At 37.4% G+C, this 24612-nt stretch overlaps 1 protein-coding gene across 3 annotated transcripts in view; it reads left to right on the forward strand.

Annotated features, from left to right (window-relative positions):
* The first annotated feature begins 1262 nt into the window (after positions 1–1262).
* The window catches only part of LOC309502768 (coiled-coil domain-containing protein 148-like), a 142792-nt gene continuing 119442 nt past the window's right edge, over positions 1263–24612 (forward strand). Inside the window, exons 1-2 of one of the 3 annotated variants that reach the window (XM_082175295.1) lie at positions 1263–1572; positions 3006–3089. Coding sequence is in view for 1 of the 3 variants with exons in the window: in XM_082175294.1 (XP_082031420.1) it covers positions 3006–3060 (55 nt within the window). In the remaining 2 variants the exon portion in view is untranslated. The remainder of the gene's footprint in view (positions 1573–3005; positions 3090–24612) is intronic. The other 2 variants (XM_082175294.1, XM_082175296.1) reach the window with 2 other exon arrangements.

A 24612-nucleotide genomic window follows, 5' to 3' on the forward strand; every position in this document is an offset into this window, starting at 1 on the left:
CTGTCTTGGAAATCTGAAACAATAAAACTACATAATATATGCAGATCAAAACATGTCTCCTATATATGCACGTCATTACATACATTATCATAGGTTGAATGTGTGGTGGACAGGACATGAAAATCCATCAATACTAAAAATAAATGTTTATATTCACATGTGGACTAAACAGCAGTTAATAAACTATTGCTTCAAATGATCTCTAACTTCTAAACACAGAAATGAACGATTAACTGCACTTACCTCTGCTCAGCCATGAACTGGTCGAAAGCTGATGACGTAACATGTAGGTAGGCCCGCCCTCACGTGATACTGATTGGTCGATTGATAAGCTTAAATCTGATTGGCTAAAGAGTACGACTGCTCTGTGTTACGAGTGTTATGCTGCCAGCAAAGTCTCAAAAACACACACACACATATCTAAGGCGATTCGTACGTGAATGACGATTTGCACATTCAAATGCAAGGATACACTCGTACATTTTAAACATTCAAAGGTTTTTGTGCACAGTTGTATATCTACGAATTGTGTTTTGCATTTGTGAAATGTATTTTATGAGTATATAATTTTATTTTGCGCATGTGAATTGCTTTTTGTGAATATATTTTTTTTTCACGCACGTGGATTTTTTTTTTGTGTTCACGTGAATTAGGTTTCATGCATGTGAAATTGTCTACGCATTTGTGAATCATGTTTTTTGCGTGAATTATATTTGAGACTAATCTGCTTCCATACAGCAGTCATCTACATCATTTACCGATCAAATAAGGCTTTGGCGAGACAAAAAATCGCTCGTGAGAGAGACGCGTGAGTGACAGAGAGACGGAGGGAGAGCAGGGAAAGGAAATGCAGCTGAATGAATACGCTACGTGTTTTAAATAGCGAGCGTACTTTTTTAAAATCTTTTTTTATAACGAAACGCAATATGTTGCGGCCGGTGTTGATTCTGTGGCGCACCGCCACGAATTAGTCTATGTGTGGGAAACACTGTTTGTTCTTTTTATGTTAAACTCATGCGAGAGCGATTCAAAAGCATTCAGAACTGTCTGTTTGCTCTTATCGCTCTCGCGGTAGGCTACTTTGATATTATACACCGACCGGTCTGTGCAGCGCAGCTTTAAGTCGAAAAAAACAGTGAGCAACTTGAAGTGGACGTAACTTGAAATGACGTAACTTGAAGGGGCGTAACTTGAAGTGGGCGTAACTTGAAATGACGTAATTTGAAGGGGCGTAACTTGAAGTCTTGCAGGATGCAGACAGATTCTATTGCTTACGCCGCCTTCACACTGGCAGTTGAAATCAGCTCCGATACGGCTACGAAACGACCGGAAGTCATTAATTTCCTATGGAGATTCGCAGACCGCATGCGAATGGGTGCGAACCGGGTCCGAACGAGTGCGGTGCGAAAAAAATCGTGTCCGTTGGTCATCCGGATGCGTTCATTACCCGGTAGAACGGACGCTTGATTGGGTGGCTGTGTTGTGGAATTGGCCAATAGGAAAGAGGAAAACAGTTTCCGTGGTTACACTGAATACACAAGTAACAGTTTTTGCAACAGAACCATTATTAAGGTAATTCATTTTTTAATATGCGTTTATTCTGTGTTAGGGGTTGTAGAGGTTTGCTGTTTGAATATTGTCTTCTGTTTATTAGTTGTGAAGTATCTCTGCGAGGGTCTGCACATATTTTAAGATGTTTAATTAACGTTAGATCTAAGTTACATAACTTATATGTAAGTTAGGATATATCTAACGTTACGTCAATCTTTAATGTAAATGGATGACTTTACACCGTAGATAAGACTTTCATAAGATTAGACTGTAACGTTATGTATAAAGGTCCCCAAAGAAAACATTTCGCCACTGTAAATTATATTTAGCAAAAGTCACACATTTTGAAATCAAAATGGACAATTCTTATTTTTTTATGAACTATTGCAGTATTTATTATAATCCACGGCTAGGTGTGGCCGTGGATTTGCCAGCATTGACAAGTTAAAGGTGTGGTTGATGTTTGCAGCTGTGATTGTTTTTAGCTCAGTTTAGTTAAATGTTGTTTCAATTCAGGTAAATTACTTTATCAGTGCTGTTAAGTCCATCAATTATGAAACAAATTACATTCATCTATAATAGTCCAGTCATTTTATGAAAAAAGGTTGAACAAATTGCAACAGAAGCAAACTCAACTGATTTTGTATCCTCAATATGTCCTGAGTAAAAAAATAAAATAAAAACCCCCCTGAAGAATCCCATTAGGGGAAAGTTTCGAAAAAGACCCAAAAATATCCTATTCATACGCCTATTCATTATTTTTCTTACGTGAATAAGGTACAATTTTTAACCTTTAGATATCACCATGAAAATTACTGAGTTGATTACTTACATCAAGACAAACAAAAAATGTATTACACGTTTTTTTAAATTGTTTGTTAACATGGACAAACGGTGCATAATCTAATTACGTATGTGCTAATTTGCATAAAAACCACAACAGATCTAAACATTGGGTATAGCCTGGCGAAAATGTCTTGTTGAATCTTGTTGACATAAAATACTTAATGTTAAGGTCTGAATGGAACCCATTTAGGCTACCCATGAACATTAATACATAAAGGCAGGAAGAAGTACATTAGAAACCAGCCTTTCCCCTAATGGGATTCTTCTGGGCTTTTTTTTCCTTACTCAGGACATACCAAGGATACCGAAAATCAGTTGAGTTTTCTTCTGTTGCAATTTGTTCAAGGTTGACCCCCATTTTGGCTTAAAATGACTGGACTATAAGCAGCTCTACAGAATTGTCATTATTCAAATATTCAGTCAGTGTTGATTTCAATGCAGATAAAGTAAATCAGTTCAATTGCAGTTAATAATCGATAATATTACTGAATATTATTTGTCTTCTAAGCCTGTTATATTTATATGCATCACATTTTTTACATTTATACAAAGTTCTACATTTGGAATCGTCTTTAATGTTAAATCTTTTTCTGCTGAATTATTCACAGATGTGTAGCAGAGATTGTTGTACTTTCTTCACAAATCACTGCTCTGAAGACACAGGTAGGGCAGATGTGATCAGACTTTAAATGGTAAATTCACCCAAAAATGTCATTCTGTCATTAATTACTCACCCTTATGGTGTTACAAGCCGGGTTAGCTCAAACTGCATAACACACGAGAATGAACCTCATTGGTTCTTGCATGTCAAGCAAAGATGCTTGAGCCTCCGTTTGTCACAACTGATGTGTGAGCTGATGAATGTTTATATGTAAATAAAAGCCTAAATTCAATCTAAATTCAATCAAAAAGATTCAGAAAATGAACACAAATGAAGATCTTGCATGTTTAACTTTGGAGTAATTAATGACATCATTTTTTATTTTTGGGTGAACTAACCCTTTAACCTGTTAGCCAGCAACCCTTTTGAAAAGTCCCCAGAAATGGCATACCCAAACTAACACAGATACAGTTCATGAACCCTTTGCACTAAAAGCACAAGTATGATCTCATTTGAAAGCTGACACTTGGCAGTTTATTGTAAATTTAGAATGAATTATTGTCATAATGAATTTTTTTTATAAATAGCTTCAAAGTTTTGTAAAGTTATTAGAAATCAAATTGTATTAAATATCTTCATGAAAATAAAATTGAAGTTGGCATTGTATCAATCTAGAAATACACTGCAGCTAAAGCAGTGGTTCTCAACCTCTCCTGCAGGGACCCCCTGACAGGCCATGTTTCTGTTTTAACCCTGAAATGGCACACCTGATTCAATTAATTAAAGGCTTAATGAGTAGTTGACTAATTGATTAATTGACTAATTCCTACTCTTCCTACTCTAACAACTACTCATTAATTGAATCAGGTGTGCCATTTCAGGGTTAAAACAGAAACATGGCCTGTCAGGGGGTCCCTGCAGGAGAGGTTGAAAGCCACATGTCTGACCATGTTATATTTAAAATCTGAAGATGATAAGTCTAAAACTCTGTATTTAGTTAAATGTTTTTCAAGATCATATCTATGACTTTATTTTGATTAGACTCTAAAATGCAAACTGATGTTTATTGTCATCTTCTAATGGTGCGTTCACACCGGACGCGAATAGGCACGAGTGATTTCAATGTTAAGTCAATGCAAAGACGCGTTACGCGCGCAAAAAATTTCTGCGGCGCGAATGAGGCGTAGAGCGTGGCGCGGTAGACGCGAATATGCCTCATTCGCGCGAATAGCGCGAATTGAGCGTCTGGCGCGTTAAGCGCGTTACGCGCAAATGATTTTATTAGTGCTATTTGTGCATTCACGCGTTTGATGCGAATTCGCGTCTGCCGCCCGGGTTGAAAAATCTGAACTTCTGCGTCAATTCGCGCCGCGTTAACCAATCAGGAGCCTGCTTGCTGCTGTCACGTGGTGAAGTGACAGTTTACAATGTTATTTTATGTTTGGCCTCAATAAATTATTTTGTAATATGACTAAAATGCACAACAAAGCAAATCTTTCACATAAAAACTCGATTTCAATATATGAGAGATACTCATTTTGTATTGAATGCTATTTATTCCATATCTATTCTAGATTATATGAAACATTATTATTCTAATGTAAAGACAACAAACACAATTTTGTGTATAAAATCAAAAATCACAGGACAGGTTTCACTTTTGGAGGCTGACTCCATTTATTATCAAAACAAAAATAAATGACAGATTAGATGGGTGCGGGCGAGGGTGAACCTCGCGCCGGGCTGTAGAGTGCGGGCTCGTCAGGCAGCGACCACTCGAGGCCGAGGCCTTACGGCCTACGCTGTCCTCGTCAGCGTCCTCACCGTTAGCAGGGCTCCAGACTAACTTTTTTCACCTCCGTCCTGGAACCGTCCTGAAAAACGATTTGAACCGTCCTAAAGTGAATGTCTACCGTCCCAAAATAAACATGTTGTTTCTGTACTTTGTAATTATCATCTATAGTTGTTAGTTACATAATAAAAACACCATTAAAATGTTTATGATATATATTATTATATTTATTTAGCTCCATTCAAAGTAGTTACCGGTATCTGTAAACAGGTAAAAAACAGATTTATTAATCCTTTTTCTTTTTTTACATATACGAAAAATAAGATAAAAATACATACAGCTCAAAACGTTTTTGAGTTGGTTGGATTAAAAAATAACAAATAAATACTGGTGACTACATATCTCAAAAATATCATCATTCTTTATTCTTTCAAGCAGCAGACATATTTATTTGTATTAATTAAATATAATGAATCCTTATTAAAGCTATTAACGAGCAGTGAATGCTTTTCTCTTTTTCTTTTGTTGCTTGATCAATATTAAGGACACAGACCGCATTAGGTTTATTACCCACTGTCACTTTAAGACATCGGATCATGTCCAATGACATGCGGATTCAATTGCACTGATGCACATCCGATACTATCAAAACTGTTTAAGACATAACCAACATAGTTTACGTGAATACTCTCCAAAACGGACATTTCGACATAATGTTGTGTGTATTTGTCCACTCAGACGAAAGAGAGCTCAGTTCAGTACTCGCCCGCTGTATAGGTGTCTCTGTGCATGGCTGCACGCTTCGGGTCGGGTGTGTGCGCACAGAAAACCGTACCGAATAGAGCTCTTGTTTTGCGTCGTCACTCTTATTCAGATCTATATGTCTGCTCTACTCATTCTCCCAGACGTTTAAGTTTTTTAACGTTTTATGAGACATGCAGGATTCAGCGCATATCAATCCGTGTGCCGCTGGGTAGATCAGCACGTTACAGTACAAATGTGCGCATCTACCACAAACGCAGGACATCAGTTCTGACTGGCTATCTAACATTTTTGTCTAGTTTTTATTCGTTGACGAAAATGTCAATAGATTTTCGTCATGGTTTTTGTCATTCAAAACTAGTTTTATTTAGTTATCGTATCGTTTTTGTCTGTGAAAATAAGCCATGTGATAGATGTACCGCGAAACAAGTCTCCGGGTGAGTAGCCGGCCAGTGATAGTAACTATAGTAACAGCATGAGAAGACGCGCTCCGTTGTAGTCAGCGCTTGGTTGGTTAATTTTGGCATTTTCTAAGTAAGTTACCCTAATAGGCTAGTAATAAATGAACACGCATACAAAAATGTCTTTCGTCCTGTAGGCGTCCTGGAGAATATTTCTGTTCGTCCTAAACACATTTTCTATCGTCCCCAGGACGATAGGACGCCGTTAGTCTCGAGCCCTGGTTAGGTCCACCAAACCTAGCTCCTGGAGCAAATTGTGAAACTCCTGAAACCCTCTGGAGGGTCTGGTGGACCCGAGTACAGCGACGATGTCCCCTACGCAGCTGTTTCTGGTCTCCAGACCATATACGAGCGATGACTCTCTCGATTAATGCTAATGCTAATGCTCGATAAACATCTAAAAAAGATGGCCGCCAACGGGTTTCGAAACTTTCGCCTCTGACGCGCGTAAATTTTGCTTCAAACTTTTGTTTTTACGCGCGTCAATTTCGCTCTTGACACGCGAATTAACACAAAAGTGGTCAAGCGTCAAACTAGACGCGGCAGGCGCGAATTTGACGCGCTATTCGCGTCCGGTGTGAACGCACAGTAAGGCATCCATTCAGTTTATTGTCTCTATTGTTTTGTGGTGCAAACTAGTCCCATTCAGTCTCAGTCTCCCCTGCTCACATTCACACCTCTCCAGCCTGGTTATGGCTCTAAATAATGCTTTTCTTTTGTTTTCATTATAATTACTAACGACTGGCTATTCACGCTGTTTCAATCCCTTATTTCTTTTATCAAAGTTCTCACTTCACATTTGAAACTGAATCAAATTCCCTTTTCAGTTAGCATTCCTATTTAAACATTTTCATAAAAATAACAGCTAGGTGGCAGGTGCATCAGGGCTAGCTAGCATGTTAGCTTAGCACACCATCAATACACAACAATTTATGAAATTAAAACCATGTTTTTGCTCCAAACTTACTTTATAACGCAAGTCAAGTGTTTTAAATAACCTTCTGTGATCTGATTTGGCTTCAGATAAAAAAATCATTCAGAAAATATATTATTTTATAGTATTCTGCACGATGATAAAATCTATATCGATTAGCATTACATTATAAATATAATCTATTATTATGAAAATACCTGACATGGCTCGAAGAACACAGATAAATCATATATCGTTGCAATCATGTTTATTGTCTCCAAAACATCTTTATCTGCATGTTACAGATCTCTGATAAGCCTGGTTTATGTCAGGTAGTTCCTGGAATGTCACATGATATGGCTCTTCTTCATGTGTTCCATATATGGACTAAATGTGCATAGGGCGAACTCAGGCTGCCAGTGTGTATTGAAAACACAGTGGCCCTGTCCCAAATGGCACCCTAAGCACTTGTGGTCTTCCTACGAGTCCGTACTTTTGTGACGTAATGCCGCTTTGACTGTTGGGAAGAAGTGCGGGCTCGGCAAAAGTGCGCATCGAGGGCGCATATCGACCGCAAAGGGGGTGCTCGCGAGCACCCTTCTGAGGCTTAAAATGACAAATGGGACACCCTACGGTCTCACGGACTTAACGGACACGTGCAAGCAGCAGCCATTGTAAGTCCACAAGACCGAAAGTGCATATGAAGTGTGCCATTTGGGACAGGGCCATTACATCAGAGTATCCAGCGCTCATAATGATTACATCGGCCCATTTTGGGTATAAATTCAGTAAATATTATTCCTCTGTATAGGCGGATCTTTTGTGACGTCTTTGTTTATGTTTGTCGCGTTGCATCATGGGAATCGTGTGGCAGGAAACACCGCTAGATACCTGTAATTTGATTGTTTTGCACGTTTGGAGGAGGATTTAGAGAAGAGGATGGTTCACTCTTGCTGTGTGGTCGATTGTACGGCTCGTTGGGGGCCTGATAAAAAGTTTTTTCGAATTCCCTCCGAAAGAAAGAAATGGTTGCGTGCAATTAGGCGATTGAACCTGGACGCTCCGAAGAAAGCCTGGATTCCTGCAGCTTCTGATCGAGTTTGTGAGGCTCATTTTGTTCATGGTAAGTCTTAGTGACTATGTATTTATAGAAGATTGAATAAAAAAATACAATAAAACTGAGTCAAATCAACCGAGTCATATGTTTTCGCGTTCTGATTGTGATTCAGGTGTCCCAAACCGCGATCCACAGCACCCAGACTATGTTCCTCACATCAAAATGGGCTATTCTGGATCGCAAAACTTAAAAGCAAAAGAAAAGGCTGTTCAGCGATACAAACGGAGGATGCGAATCACGCTGTGACTCTGCTTGGCCAGGTCTAACCTCTGCTTTTAGCACGATCACTGCTTTCTGTTTGGGCCCAACTTTTCGAGAAACAAAATAATCATAGGCCTCCAGACTTTTGAAAGCCTTTAATCTTTCATGAGTGAAGGGTCCAGGGGTTTCTATTAAATAAGAATAAATGTCTCCCCAGCAGATTGGTGGCCAAGACACGGGCGAGTCGGACCAACGTTTTTTGTCATCCCAGATCTCATATGGGCTTTGAATAACTTCGATTTTGTCACCAATACAAATTTTGAGCTTCTCTCCAAACCTCCTCCGGTCTTCAGATGTTAAAGTGCTTATATATTGTGGATTTCGCCCGCTAACTCTCTTGAAAGTGCTCGTCACGTCTTTACAGCCCACCATACTGTTTTTGTTGCCACACAACCACTCGCGCATGCGTACAAAGATGTCAACAAAGATCCTCCTATAGAAATCTGAGGTAAACCTATAATTTATCAATATATCTCTAAATGTGCAAATTTTTAAGCTAAAAGCTGAGGGACGTTGTTTTGTCAAACGCTTTCATGACGACCACACAGGAGGTTTTTTTTAATGAATGGGAGCGGCTGAATGGGAGTCGAAATCAAAATTGATGGATTTTTTTAAATAAAAGATTTTTTCATCATTGTTTATTTTTAATGTATGTGCCCTCATAATCTTGAATCAAAATACCTCTCCCGGCGTGTTCCCCACACTTTTAATAAAATGTAAATTTGTCCTCCTCACTTTTTTGGGCAAGTGTGTTCACATAGAGCTTTTCATGGGCCAATGTAAATAAATCTAGGTTTAAATTCAAAGAGACAACAAAATCTATGCATAACCTGACGTTTTATTCTTATCCAGATTGAGGCAATGTGAACATTATGGAGTGCTAAACGCTCTCATGTAATGTATGTTTCATTTATACTCATAGCCGAAGGGCACCCTTACACAGAAAGTCCAAAACAGACTCATAGAGGTAATAACTCATGACAGCAGTGTCCGAAATCGCAAACTCTCTTTGAGCATGTACTTATTTTGAATTAGTACTTACTTTGCGAGCATTAAAAAAGTTCTATATGGTATCAGGGTTTTTTCTGGCTGAAAATGAGGCTCTTGGTTGGAGAAAACACTTTTTACTAGCACGTATTTGAGGTATTTTAACCCCAAAAAAATTATTATTAGGCTAATTATTTTAATGACACTATCATATACTGTGTTTCCCACAGGATTTTATGAAACTGTGGTGGCTGGACCTTGGTCCTGCTAGGGGATCCTCCTTCGTCCTGCTACATTTTGAAGATAAATTCATTAATCTGGTGCACTTTGAGCTTTCAAAATTAAGAGCTCCATGTTCAGTGTGCAAATTGAACCAAGAAAAACCCTTCAAACTTAAATGATCACCGTTTCATTACATAATTGTTGGAAAACACTATGTTTTCTGTTAAGCTTGTGTATATTTTTAGTTAAAGCTGTTAAGTTATAAAGCAATCTCATGTAGGTTTTTTTCTTTGTTTTTCATATAATGACCACTAGAAGGTGCTCTAGTCATGTTTTCCATGATTGCTTTTCCCTGAAGAGAAATATGTTGTTGAAAACGAAAGTAAAATTGTTGCTTTTAAAATGTTTGTTGCGTTTTACCATGAAATGAGAGTTCCGTGTCTTACAATAATGATTTATGTCTCATCAACCCGTGACCCACTCGCAATTAATTTGTTATTATTTATAACTTGGCCCGTCTGAGCCCGCCTCCTAATTCTCTTTGCAGGAAAAACCCTGAGTATGAATGTTTGTAGTATGAATGTAATCCAGGCGTACTACATTCGTGCTATGTTGTCATTATCATGTGACCTACCAGCGTAAATTGCGTCACTTCACAGCCATTCACAAATTCTCTCCTGTGGCCTCATGGGATAATAAAGTGTCCATCATATGCACACTTCAGAATCTCGTCAGAAGTAGTAGGTTATCTGGTTACTTTTTGCCTACTATTTTATGAGTACTGGGAATTCGGATATACTTCTTGTCACGTACTGTTTTTAGCCTACTATATAGTTGCGAAGTATGCAATTCCTGATGCAGCCACCGTTCCAGGAAATCACTTATATGGACAAAGGCATCCAGCTGTCGCTGTAGCTCAATAAGAAGTAGAAACATTTTGACTGATGAACCGTGAAGACAATAAACACTATTACGACAATATGTGATTTATGTGTTTTTCAAGCCATCTTGTACTTTTATAACAACAAAGTATATGAATAATGCAGCGCTAATTGACATCCATGATGACAATGCACAAGTGTTTATAGTACATATACCAATCATAACATTGTCATTTGGACAATACAGCTGTAAGGCCCGCCCAATCAGTCCAACGACAGTTTCCAATAAGCAGGTGAAGGTTTACTGCGTGCTACTGTCTTTTTAGCGTGGCAAAAATAATTTAATTCCAATATTTTTTTTATCTGACTCCATTTCATCAAAACCTCGAATTTAGGTTAGAATGCCAATTTATTATTGACCATTTATATGATAATTTATCTAGACATCTGATTATTCTATTTAACTCTTGACCTCTGACTAGAGATAGCGTCACTTAAATTACAGATCTATGGAGACAAAAAATACTTTTAGATAGAGCAATGAAGGCGGTATAGTCTAAACAGTATAGTCAAATACCTCTGTCTAGTGACCAAAACTGGTGCATTTGTGATCTTGGGTACCACTACTACAGATAGTCTATAAGCAGAACAACATTACTTCTCTGATATAGCTTTAGTTTGGTCAAGCCAAGGTTTCCCACTTACATTTAGCTAGAGGAACATTTCATTAAACAGAGGTAAGGCTCACCCTTTAGGTTGGTCAATCAACATTTTGTTGTCCTAAACATAAATTCCCTTTTTAGCCTTTACAGTCTAAGTACAGTCATTAATTTAGGTTGATGAATTAACAAAGTACACACAATCATTTAAGTTGATTGGCCCTAAATCACAGAGTTTACTCCAGCATGACATTTTTATTGATATTGATGGTGTCCAGATTAGGCCTTCAAAAACTGTGCGGAATCTGGGAGTTTTGCTCGACTCCTCGTTATGTTTTCACTCACACATTGGTCTTATTGTTAAATCATGCTTCTTCCACTTGTGGAATATTGTTCGTATACGCCCCTCTCTTAACTTTGGAGATGCTGAAAACTGTTATCCATGCTTTTATAACCTCCAGATTGGACTACTGTAACTCCTTAGCGGCTTACCCACATATACATCGCATTCAAATGGTGCAAAACTCTGCTGCTCTAGTCCTTACATATAATAAAAAATCTGCACATATCAGTCCTATCCTTTACCAACTTCACTGGCTTCCTGTGGTCAATCGCATCCAGTTTAAACTTTTAGTCTTAGTTTATAAAGCCTGTCATGGCCCCGTACCTCAATACCTTGCTGAGTTAGTGCAACCATATGTTCCTGCCCAGGCCCTTAGATCTAGCAATGACCATTTGCTTGGCATACCCAAGTATATACTCTCTACTGTGGGTGGTAGGGCTTTTTATTATTATTATTATTATTATTATTATTATTATTACACTTGAACTAGTGCCAAGTGTTAGCCGGATCTCTAAAATCTCAGTCGGTGTGCCCTATGCTCCACTCAAAACTGGACTTCAGTCCGTTACAAACTCGGTCAGACCTTCAGACTGTTCTGACTTAGTGTGCTATATCTTTTCAGACTGATTTTGACTTTCAGTTTTCTTAAAAATTAATATAAAAAATCATAAAAATTCCATAGACTTTCATTGACCAAATGTCCAAGACTGTTTAAACTCTGTTTAACTGTCAGAAGCCCTTGATACTCATTTAAGCTTTAAGTTATCTATTTTCTTTATAATTAATAACTAATCTTTCTTTCTTTCTTTCTTTCTTAACTTTTCTTTCTTTCTAACTAATATTTCTTTCTTTCTTTCTATCTTAACCTTTCTTTCTTTCTTTCTTTCTTTCTTTCTTTCTTTCTTTCTTTCTTTCTTTCTTTCTTTCTTAACTTTTCTTTCTTTCTAACTAATATTTCTTTCTTTCTTTCTTTCTTTCTTTCTTTCTTTCTTTCTTTCTTTCTTTCTTTCTATCTTAACTTTTCTTTCTTTCTAACTAATCTTTCTTTCTTTCTTTCTTTCTTTCTTTCTTTCTTTCTTTCTTTCTATCTTAACTTTTCTTTCTTTCTAACTAATATTTCTTTCTTTCTTTCTTTCTTTCTTTCTAACTAATATTTCTTTCTTTCTTTCTTTCTTTCTAACTTTTCTTTCTTTCTAACTTTTCTTTCTTTCTAACTAATCTTTCTTTCTTTCTTTCTTTCTTTCTTTCTTTCTTTCTTTCTTTCTTTCTTTCTAACTAGTCTTTATTTATTTATTTTTCTTTCTAACTAATCTTTATTTATTTATTTTTCTTTCTAACTAATCTTTCTTTCTTTCTTTCTTTCTTTCTTTCTTTCTTTCTTTCTTTCTTTCTTTCTAACTAGTCTTTATTTATTTATTTTTCTTTCTAACTAATCTTTCTGTCTTTCTTTTTCTTTCTAACTAATCTTTCTGTCTTTCTTTCTTTCTAACTAATCTTTCTTTCTTTCTTTCTAACTAATCTTTCTTTCTTTCTTACTATTTCATTTGCGATATGAAACCAAAATCGCGATACTCATGTCCACGAACCTGTGTCGTGGTGTGAGAAGGCAGAATCGCGACACATCCCTTCCAACTCCCAGAGTTATCCTTCCCGTCCAGATCTAATGCTATGTAACGTAAATACATCTGACTCTGGGTCAATGCGAATTAGCTCAAGAATATAGGGAATTTGGGAAATATTACTAATCATAACTCATGGTCATAATTCATAAATCGCATAGGCTATACATTACTTTATCAATTTTCGGAAATACCTCGTTCTGTAACTGGTCTCGTCATCATTCATTCGTCCAGCGAATAAATGTAAGACTATCACAGTTAAGAAGGAGTATCCCTGTTTACAAACTCCAAGAAAGTTTATCTTCTGGCCACGAACATCAAACTTTCTGAGTTTATGAATTAAAACTACTCAAGGTAGTCTATAATATCGAGCTTGTAGCTTAGATCTTTGATTTCATTGACTTATAAGGTGGGTTTTCAAACACAGAGACAGTTAAAAGTATAAAACTAGAGAGATTATATGAGCTACAAATATAAACGTACGTAAAAATGCAAACAATAAAACAAACAAACATTAACCAAACAAGAACATAAAACATCGCGTGGTCAGAATAAATGAAATGAAAGAAAGAAAGAAAGAAAGAAAGAAAGAAAGAGAGAGAAGAGATAGAGGGTAACTTAATTCACAGCCCTAAGAGCTAGACACCTGAAATCAGCTTTTAGAGAGGGATACTAGCAAGATTCTGTGCTCTTTCAGGGTGGTGCTGAAAAGGGGAGGGGGGGGGGGGGGGGGGGCGCGTGTGCGCGTGTCCGGCTGGTTTGCGTCTAGCTTCGTCTTCTGGGTCGTTTCGCAAGACGATGTAAAGGCTCACTTGAATTTAACGTTACCGAGAAAGTTCAGATCATTTCCCTTGTGGAGGGGCAAGGCGAGTAGGAACTTAGTTGCAAAAGAACAGCAGCTTCTACATGACATGGGGCATGCGTCCCAGAGGCCAAGGCAAGGCCTGTCCAGCTGGTTGCGTTGGGAGGAGAAGCGCTGCGCGTGGAGAAGAAGGTCAGAGCGAGAGAGAGAGAGAGTTGAGAGAGAGAGCAAACTGAAAGTTTGGACTTTTATCGGTGTCCCGTGAGCGGTGTCCCACGTCCCCTTTTTCGTGGCAACAGCGAATCGGATCTTCTGATCTGAAGCGGGAAGAGGTTTCTTTGTTTGTGAAGAAACGCCTACTTTGACTGTCATGTGAGAGATCGAAAATAACAGAAATATGGTATTTCCTGGAATAAATGCATATTATCGTACTTTGCAGTCAAGATTCGACTCCGACATGTTTTTCCCATTACATTGACACCTCGAATGACGTTTTTGCATGAAAGAAATACAGGGTTACATAATTTCCTCATAATCACTAGCATAGTGATTTTGATTATCATAATAACGTTGCATAGATACCTCAGACATTATCTGGCCAATTATACACACACAAAAATACATATCAAAAACATTGCTATTGGATCACATGTGTGGAAATGTCCGTTTCAAAGTCCACACGTGTTTGTGTGTGTGTGTGTGTGTGTGGAGTATCTGGAATGTCACGAGTCTATAAAGTCACGGGGAGTTCACGCTGAACTGGGGGGATCCCAGTCACACTGGCGCTGGTGAATTGCCCCGTAGGGAGTAATAATAACCAGAGCTCGTCTTCCTAAGGACAAAGAAGATGTGTTCGACACCCTCATGATTCACTTAATTTGAAAAGCAGCTGGCCGGATGTCATTGTTGCTACAGCTACCACATCTTTAAATTACTATTGGAAAAATCCAGCATTATGGACGTGACATTTGCAGTCAAAACTTGAACTAATCTTTCTTTTTCTTTCTAACTAATCTTTCTTTCTTTTTCTTTCTAACTAATCTTTCTTTCTTTCTTTCTTTCTAACTAGTCTTTCTTTCTTTCTTTCTTTCTAACTAATCTTTCTTTCTTTCTAACTTTTCTTTCTAACTAATCTTTCTTTCTAACTATTCTTTCTCTTTTTCTCTCTAACTAATCTTTCTTTTTTCGTTCTAACTAATCTTTCTTTCTAATCTATCTTTTTCTTTCTTTCTTTCTTTCTTTCTTTCTTTCTTTCTTTCTTTCTTTCTTTCTTTCTAACTAGTCTTTATTTATTTATTTTTCGTTCTAACTAATCTTTCTGTCTTTCTTTCTTTCTTTCTAACTTTCTAACTAATCTTTCTTTCTAACTATTCTTTCTTTTTTTCTCTCTAACTAATCTTTCTTTTTTGTTCTAACTAATCTTTCTTTCTAATCTATCTTTCTTTTTCTATCTAACTAATCTTTCTTTCTTTCTTTCTTTCTAACTTTTCTTTCTTTTTCTTTTCTTTCTTTCTAATTAATAATTCTTTCTTTCTTTCTTTCTTTCTTTCTTTCTTTCTTTCTTTCTTTCTTTCTTTCTTTCTTTCTTACTAATCTTTCTTTCTAACTATTCTTTCTTTCTTTCTAACTTTTCTTACTTTCTAACTAACTGACGATTGTTAACACAATTACATTACATTTGTAAAATATTACGTCTGTGCACTTACTCAGTATGATTCTCGATCGCACTGAGAACTGAACGACACCTGCGGGGTATTGGTGAAGGCGAGTGTGATGCGACCACATTCCTAAAAACAAAACAAAAAACTGTTAGCATACATTGTCCAAAGTAAACTGATGGGCAATTAATGGGTATGGACGCACAGTGTATGTACTGTATATATCTGTTGATGATGGGCCATAGGACGGAGAAATATCTATTGATGGGCCATAGACCGCGTCACCTCGAGTATCTGTTGATGGGTCATATAGACTGCACGCATTTCAAACATTTACATCTGTATTCACAAACATATGTGCACAAACAATATGTATATGTGCATATATATTACAAAAATATAATATCCAGTATTTAGACAGTGTCACATATTTTACCTGAGGCTAATAAATATTATCACTTAAATCACATAATATTTGCACTAAGCAGATACCCGCAAAGCTGCATCAATTATTGAGGTCAATATTGCGATTGCAATATGCGATTGCGATATAATAAACAAATGGTTTCATGAGTCAACTAGCTTGTTTCTCAAGGAAAATGCACACACAGGTTAGTGATAATGCTGAAATGTGTATTTCTCAACTCAAACTAGCAACAACAACTAAATGCACAGTGTTTTAAAATTAAAATAATATTTTTTACAAAATTAAATAATGACATCTTTGCATTACTGCAAACTTGTTATTGTTTCAATAGTGCAATAGTATAAAATAAATAGAACAATAAATAAGAACATTTCTATGCTCATGAAAATAAGATATTTTGAACATTCTGTCCAGACAAGCAGGGCCATTTAAGCAGGATGTAACATATGTCGGTCTTATTTAGTGTGTGTGTACATTCTGCCTGTCTGTACCTGTTGGAATTATATTGTAAGTAAAAGTTTGTATTGGAGCTTTTGACTCTTCGTCTTCTTCTGCCTACATCACACCGTGACAGAAGAACGGACCGCCCGAAATGGACGATAGGGCCAGAATAATCGTCCTGGCTCAGGACAGCCCTTACCTTTTTTCTTTTATAAAGAACTTCATGTTGCCGCCACCAGCGCCCTCGACGTCGAGACCCTAAGGACCCCCTAAGGACCTCCCAGACACCACAAGATTGGACTGGAAAGAGACCGTTAATAGGTGTCTGGAGAGCGTTGCGCCCCGATCCAGAACACTGCCTGACCAGCCTGATCCTCACGTCATGCCTGACGAACCTGTTCTTCACGTCATGCCCGCCATGCCTGAGCCCTCGTCTTCAGCCAAGATGGCCGCCGCCTGAGCCTTCAACCAAGATGGCCGCCGAGAGCGTCAAAGTAGCCGGAAGTCATTCATTTCAATGCGAGTCGGCGGCGAGCTCCGGCGAGGGTGGCGCGGCGCTTCTTGGACGGCGAGAAGAGTTGAAGTCAGGTCAACTTTATGGTAATGAGTTATGACGCGGTTCGGCGGCAACCAAGAAGTCCTCCGCTTGACAGGATTCCAGAGAACGCAGTCAAGTAATTCGATCTACGTCAGAGCGTCCCCGCATGTTTTTACAAAGCGTCGTTGGCAGGGCGGCGAGAGCGAATTTTGCCACTCTCGCCGGCCGCAGTGTGAACGCCCAGTTACAGTTCATTTTCGGATGCGTTTCAGAAAGGACTACACTGACAGAGACGACAGAACTCGCATCATGTTTTTTTTTTTTTTTTTTTGCGAAAAGCACAATACTTTGTTTTTATTGTGAGTGTACACAAAAAAAAAAAGTGTAAATATGTGCTTATGTGTAAATATGATGTGAATTAAGTGATAATATTTTTTAGCCTCCGGTAAAATATGTGACACTATCTAAATACTAGACATTATATTTTTATATATAAATGTTAGGTTTTGGTTAGCCTGTGACACTGCTTATCATGCTAAAATAAAAAATAAAAAACATTATAGAATAAAATGGTATAGTAAGAGATAATTCAGTTCAATTAACATTTATTTATATAGCGCTTTTCACAATACATATTGTTTTAAAGAAGCTTTACAGAAAATACATGTTTCTACATTACAATTTAGATGAATCTGTATCAGATGTGACTGTGTCCAAGACAGTAATATCCATATGTCAGAAATGTACAGTTCTAAGTAAATACAAACCAGGTAGTTAGCTAACATCATGTATTGATTTATGGAGAAACAATGAGCTCATTAAAGCAATTATTACAAGTTGTGATCATAATGATTGCAACATATAGAAAATTTGCAGTTGTGTATGTTGATTCAGAGTTGGCGTCATCTGAAGTCCTCTCAGGGGTTGGCGTCATCTCTTCACAGGTGTTGGTGCTAAACGCTATCATGCAATGTATGTTTTATTCATACTCGTATTCAGAGGGCACTCTCACACAGAAAGTCCAAAACCGACTCATAGAGGTAATAACTTATGATAGCAGCGTCCGAAATACCAACTTTGAGTAGGTACTTATTTTGAATTAGTTCTTACTTTGCGAGCATTAAAAAAGTTCTATATAGTGTAACGTAAACGACTCTGGGTCAATGCGAATTAGCTCAAGAATATAGGGAATTTGGGAAATATTCAGTGGCGTAGCGGACGGGCCCGCAGGGCACGTACTGCGGGGGGGCCCCGCGTTGTGGGGGGCCCCCAAAAAATTGACTCGAATAAATAATTAAATCGTTTTACATTTACATTTACATTTAGTCATTTAGCAGACGCCTTTATCCAAAGCGACTTACAAATTAGGACTAAATTCAGCGAGTCATCATAAAGAGGCAAAAGCAACAACAACGCAAGAAGTGCTCAAGATACGAAGTTCAGGTATTATTCAGAGTAGCATAAGCCTGATAAGTGATGTTTCAAAGGGAAAGGAATTTTTTTTTTTTTTTTTTTTTTTTTTTTTTTTCTATAAGGTTAAGTGCTCACGGAAGAGATTGGTTTTCAGCTGTCTTTTGAATGTTGTCAGGAATGTTGTCAGTTTTATAACGTGAACGTATAGGACTTTTATTTTGGTAGTAATTGCAGCCTACCGTGTTTGGCGATTATGACCATATCCGTTGTCCTTGTTATCCAATCACGATTAAGAATTTCCGCAACTGTTTAGAGAGTGAAGCTTATGAGCGCAAAATGAGTAAAAGAAAATATGTCAGCGGAGCTCAAAAACGGACTAACCAACACCGAAAAGAGCAATTCAATGCAAAACTACTGAAAATTTCATCCATATTTCTTCCAAATCAGCGGGAAGGAGCTGCGAGAGCGAGCACGGGTAACGTTACTCAGGAGTTTGCTAGCAGTGTCATCACGGACATTACTGCTTCTAACGTGGGCGCGGGCGCGGCTGTGGTGAATGATACGCCTTTCTACCAAGTGTCACGGATGTGGCTACAGCTCTGAAGCTTTTTTTAACCGTCCCCGTCACAGTGGCAAGTGGCGAGAGATCTTTTTCTAAACTAAAACTAATAAAAACCTGCATGAGAAGCACAATGAGCCAGGACAGACTTTCTGAACTTGCGATACTCAGCATTGAAAGCCAGCAAGCGCGTCAGATGGACATAACAGACATTGTCAAGGACTTTGCGCAGAAAAATGCTAGGAGAAAGGGGCGCTTTGGAGGATTTTAAAGGTAATATATATTACCTTTATTGAATGTTAAACGTCATGAATCTTTGTTGTATACTGCAGATAGAAAATATATTTTGACGTCATGTGCTCCCTTGCATTTTAACAAGTTAATGTAATTGCTGTTTTATTGTTGGTGTTTCTTTTATTCTTTTTTTTTTTGGTGAAAAGTTCTTAATAAATAAATACGAAATAATTACATACTCTTAAATTCCACAGTACTAATTCACGATTTTGAATGAAAAGGTGAATCCCCCATCTAATTATGCGGTGAGGGGCCCCGCCTCCACTCTTGCGGGTGGGCCAACGCAGTTTGCGCTACGCCACTGGAAATATTACTAATCATAACTCATGGTCATAATTCATAAATCGCATATACATTACTTTATACATTTTCGGAAATACCTCGTTCTGTAACTGGTCTCGTCATCAGTCATTCGTCCAGCGAATAAATGTAAGACTATCACAGTTAAGAAGGAGTATCCCTGTTTACAAACTCCAAGAAAGTTTATCTTCTGGCCACGAACATCAAAATTTCTGAGTTTATGAATTAAAAACTACTCAGGGTAGTCTATAATATCGAGCTTGTAGCTTAGATCTTTGATTTCATTGACTTATAAGGTGGGTTTTCAAACACAGAGACAGTTAAAGTATAAATGGATTTTAATAGATGTAAACTAGAGAGATTATATGAGCTACAAATATAAACGTACGTAAAAATGCAAACAATAAAACAAACAAACATTTAACCAAACAAGAACATACGGAATAACGTGAGAGAGAGAATAAAATGATCAGAATTAGAGAAAGATAGAATGACAGAAAAGGATGAGAGAGAGGATGAGAGAGAGAGAGAGAAGGAGGAGAGATGAGATCGGAAGTGAAAGCAAAAATCTGCGATCAGAGATCGCAGTAGGCCATGGCAAAAATCACAGACAGTAACCCTTGAGAGACAACCAAGAAATAACATTCAAAGTTCAATCCAATAATCGATACTTGCATATGGTTCTCTTTGTATGAGGAAGGAAGGCAGAGTCCTGCGTGTGTCTTTAAGAGCAGCGTGAGTCGTCTGAGGGGAGGCGTGAAAAAAATAAAAATGAAAGTTGCTGAAATAAGACCACAAAACTCATACAAAATATGTGCCCACAAGACTTTTGACTAATGGATGTTGTCCCTTTCAGTTCTAGCTTCAAAATTATGTGAAAATAGTCTTGCTTTATCGTTCACAAAAAAAAATACATTGATTTAAATGGTGTAAAACAGGTTTTGCTTGGAAAGCCAATATGCGAGGGGGAGGAGTAGTTTACACCTTAGTCCCACCCACTCTGCATAATGACTCTGCATAATTAGCCATTCATTCAGGTGTGACACTGACTGAGCCACAATGCAAGGACAAAATATATATTTTGAAGAAGACTTATATTGACCATTTAAGATTTTGCTTACATCTATCTTGTAAATATGTTTTGCTATTTTATTAAAAAGGTTACAATTACAACAATAATTACAATTTCAGCAATATTTCTGCAAAAAAGTACTCTTTCTTTGTAAAAAAAAAAAAAAAAAGATTATAGGCCTACATTTTATCATATGTATTCATTAGTTTGAATATAGCCAACATTGGAACATCTTAGTCTATGACTTTATTTTTGACAAAATAGTATTTTATATATATGAGCAGAAAAGCTTATTTGATGTGACAGTATATTCTACAGTAAAAACTGTACCCAAATCTAGTCAACAAAATGTTGTCTTTCATACTTCGCCTGACTGTAACGCAGTAACTGTAACTGTAAAAGCAGTTTATTCTTTCACACACAGACGCGCGATTCATATTTAGGCTAAACACTCTTTACAAATATGTACCCTTCATTCATTCACAGAAACGCGATTCATATTATAGAAACGCGATTCATCTTTTTGTTTACATAAGCCTACAACGTTATTCCATAACGTTATTCCACATTAACACTTGAGAAAGGATAACTTAGCCTACCTCACTCCTCAGCGGGATCTGCTCCTCATATCAGCACGGAAAATTTTCTCCATAAGGTAGGCTATATTATGCCTCTTTGTTTACAGCTGATGTGGGGGCGTTTCACAGACTGAAATGGTTCTCAGAATTTGCGTTTGAATAGCACGCGCTCTCCGGGGCGTGGTCAAATTACTTTTGAATGGCTCGTAATGAGCTCGACTGGAGTCGCTCTCTTTTTATACAGATTACAGAAGCTGATAATATTTGTTTTTTATATAAATTACTTCATTTAAAAGCTGCGATCTCAAGCTTTATGCCCGTGGGTCTGTTTGCCTGTTTGACTGAATTTTCGCGGAGTTATAGATAATTTTCGAACGCGTTTCAAATGGGAGTTTACTGACAGAGAGAAGGCAGAAATAGCATCATGTTAGTTTTTCTTTATTTGTCAAAAAGCAAAACACTTTATTTGTATTGTGAGTATACAGAAAAAAAATAGAAACTGAACAGAATCGATTGATGTATTACACGAAAATGAAAGATCAAAATTAACAGAGCATTTTGTGTTTATTTTTCATTGCTAAAAAAAAAAACGAGCAAAACGCGCGGGCGCGTTTTTGGTCCCCAGAGGGTTAAAAGGCTCACTGAATGTAACGTTACCAGAAAATAAGATTCATCTCCCGGGAAGGGAGAGGCAAATATATATAACTTAGTTGCAAAGAACGGCAGCTTCTACATGACGCGAGGGTATGCGTCCCAGAGGCCAAGGCAAGGCCTGTCCAGCTGGTTGCGTTGGGAGGAGAAGCGCTGCGCGTGGAGGAGAAGGTCAGAGCGAGAGAGCAAGAGTTGAGAGAGATTGTAAACTGAAGGTTCGGACTTTTAACAGTGTCCCGTGTACGCCTCCTTTTGCGTGGAGGACGAATCATCTTAGCGCATTTCGAGCGGAAGGTTTTCCTTTGTCCGGTTAGACACGCCCACTCGAATGAGTCATGATTGAGATCGAATTTGAGAAGATTTGCTCCAGACATATGAAAGGTGTCAAACGATACAAATTACTGCAATTGGTTATCGAAATTTAACTCTGTTAGCTGGAGAGGATTACAGAGATATCAAAAATAGAATATAGACGTTGTAGCAATGCAAAGATACATTATTATGCATTAGTATAGGCATTTGCAGTTCTATTAATGTTACAATAGGACATATATGCTTTCCTATGGTTTACACACACCTCTTAACACAAAAAGGGATATATTTCGTACATTTAAGAGTGACTTTATGGGTAAAAGTCCTTTTCTGTAGGGGGTTTCCGTTTCAAAGTCCAGAGTGTGTTTGTGTGTGTGTGTTGGAATGTTGCGCCCCCGTTGTCTCCTTTGCATAGGGCTGGATGAGCTTGGTGGTCAAATTTTATGACCTGCCAATGAGATCGGGTTACGGGATGCGATTCTACTGGGAGAACATTCTTCAAAAATACATTTCAGAGCAAAACACTCGAAGATCATAACTATATGATCAAAACAACATTAATCACACATACATACAGGAAGTTCAGATACAAGTCTGAGTTACATACATTAAAAGGATGTTAAGTTAAACACAAAGGATGTTTGTGTGTGTGTGTGTGTATGTACGTGTGTGTGTCATTCAGAATTCAGGCTGCTTTGGTGAACTCTTGTCCTTTCCCCCACCCTTTCGGGGGTTTTCAGGATGTGAGTCCCGTGAGTTAGCGAGATTTGAATCAAGGGACTAGGTCGACCCTTTTGCTCAACGCTCGGCTTGTTATAAATGTGTCATGTGCCAGGGAGGCCCTAGCCCGAGCGGCGCCCCCGCTGGTCAACATGCCCCAAGGGGGTCGTAAACAGAATGCTCTTTGTTTACTCAAGAAGAAACAAGCTGTGTTTTGTAAATCAGGATTCGCTAATTCAGAACATCTGGCCGGATGCCAAGTCAGTGTCGCTACAATAGTATGAATGTTTGTAGTATGAATGTAACACTCTTCACAGGTGTTGGGTCAAATAAAATCTTCATAAGAGGTTGGATCCAAACTGGAGCTGGTGTAATCTCTAGTTACCTCGGGATGCCCTGAAAGCATATGAGAAAGCGAATGGAAAATAATTAGTGTAGCTGCTGTTCATTACATTTCAGACAATAGAAAGTCATGCACAGTTTTCAGTTCTGCTCTGATATAAAGTCCTGTTTTAAATGTCAAAAACTTCTAACACAAAGGCTTCGAAAACATGTATCATCCTTGAGTCTGTTGTAAGGAACCTTTAATTTTTCATAGTAGGAAACCGAACCTTTGGGTGGACCAAAGATAGTTTGTTCCATCTTCCAAATCAAAAGATTTAGATATAATTTAAAGAGTTCTTTTCGCATTGAGCCCACTTCTTTTTATGTATATGGTATTTTCCTAATAAAATAAATAACTGTATATGGTGTTCTTTTCTTTTCAAATTGTCATTCTGAATCTGAGTATAAAAAAAGCACATCAAATACACAAATTTCTATTTCTATTTCAGTTTTCTTCTAAATCTTTCCAAAATAATCTTGAGTAAATACAGTGAAAAAAATAGATGCAAAATAGTTTCCTTTTCTAGTACACAAAATTCACAAGTATATAAAATATTAAGCTTAAATCTTTCCAAAACATAAGAATTTTGTAAGACACTTAGTTTTGTTATTGATACAAAACTTATTTAGCAATTTTAATGCTTTGACCCAAGAGATAAGAAAGAATACCAAAATAATCTTGCTGCAGGAAAAGACACAGAACAAAGAGCATTTCTTATATCCTTATTGCTACATTTATGTTTTAAAACATTAACATTATCAATGAAAATGTGACCACAAAGATTGTTCATATTGATTTTCACTTAATTAGAGTTCTTTAAGAGCAACATCACACTCTTTGGAATCCCGTCAAAAACAACAACAAACTCTCATGGTAATTGAAATATTTGTAGAAATTCAGTATATGATAACAAATATCCATTGGAATTAACCATTTGTCTTACTAATATAATCCCCTTATTGAACCAAGTATGATAGAATAGTGATTTGTTTTTAAATAGTAAGTCATTGTTATTCTATATGAAATAATTGTGCAGTGAAAAATTGTGTATACCAATTTCCATGCTAGCTGGGTTTGTCTGTGAAAATTGGCCAATTTAACTGGAATTTTGTCCCAAAAAAAAGTCTATGCCTCTAATAGTATTCAATATATAATTAGGAAATACGTTCCAAAGACTTTCTCTATTCTTCAAAAACTCTATTAAAGGGTTAGTTCACCCAAAAATGAAAATTCTGTCAGTAATTACTCACCCTCATGTTGTTCCAACCGCGTAAGACCTTCGTTCATCTTCGGAACACAAATTAAGATATTTTTGATGAAATCTGAGTGCTGGATTCACTCCTCCATAGGCTGCTAGGTGGCCCAAACTTGCTGGCCCAGAAAAGTTATTAAAGAGATCGTTAATATAGTCCAAGTGACTACAGTGGCTCAATCTTAAGTATATCAA

This window comes from Leuciscus leuciscus (genome assembly GCF_965113295.1).
Source record: "Leuciscus leuciscus genome assembly, chromosome: 7".
Taxonomy (NCBI): Eukaryota; Metazoa; Chordata; class Actinopteri; order Cypriniformes; family Leuciscidae; genus Leuciscus; species Leuciscus leuciscus.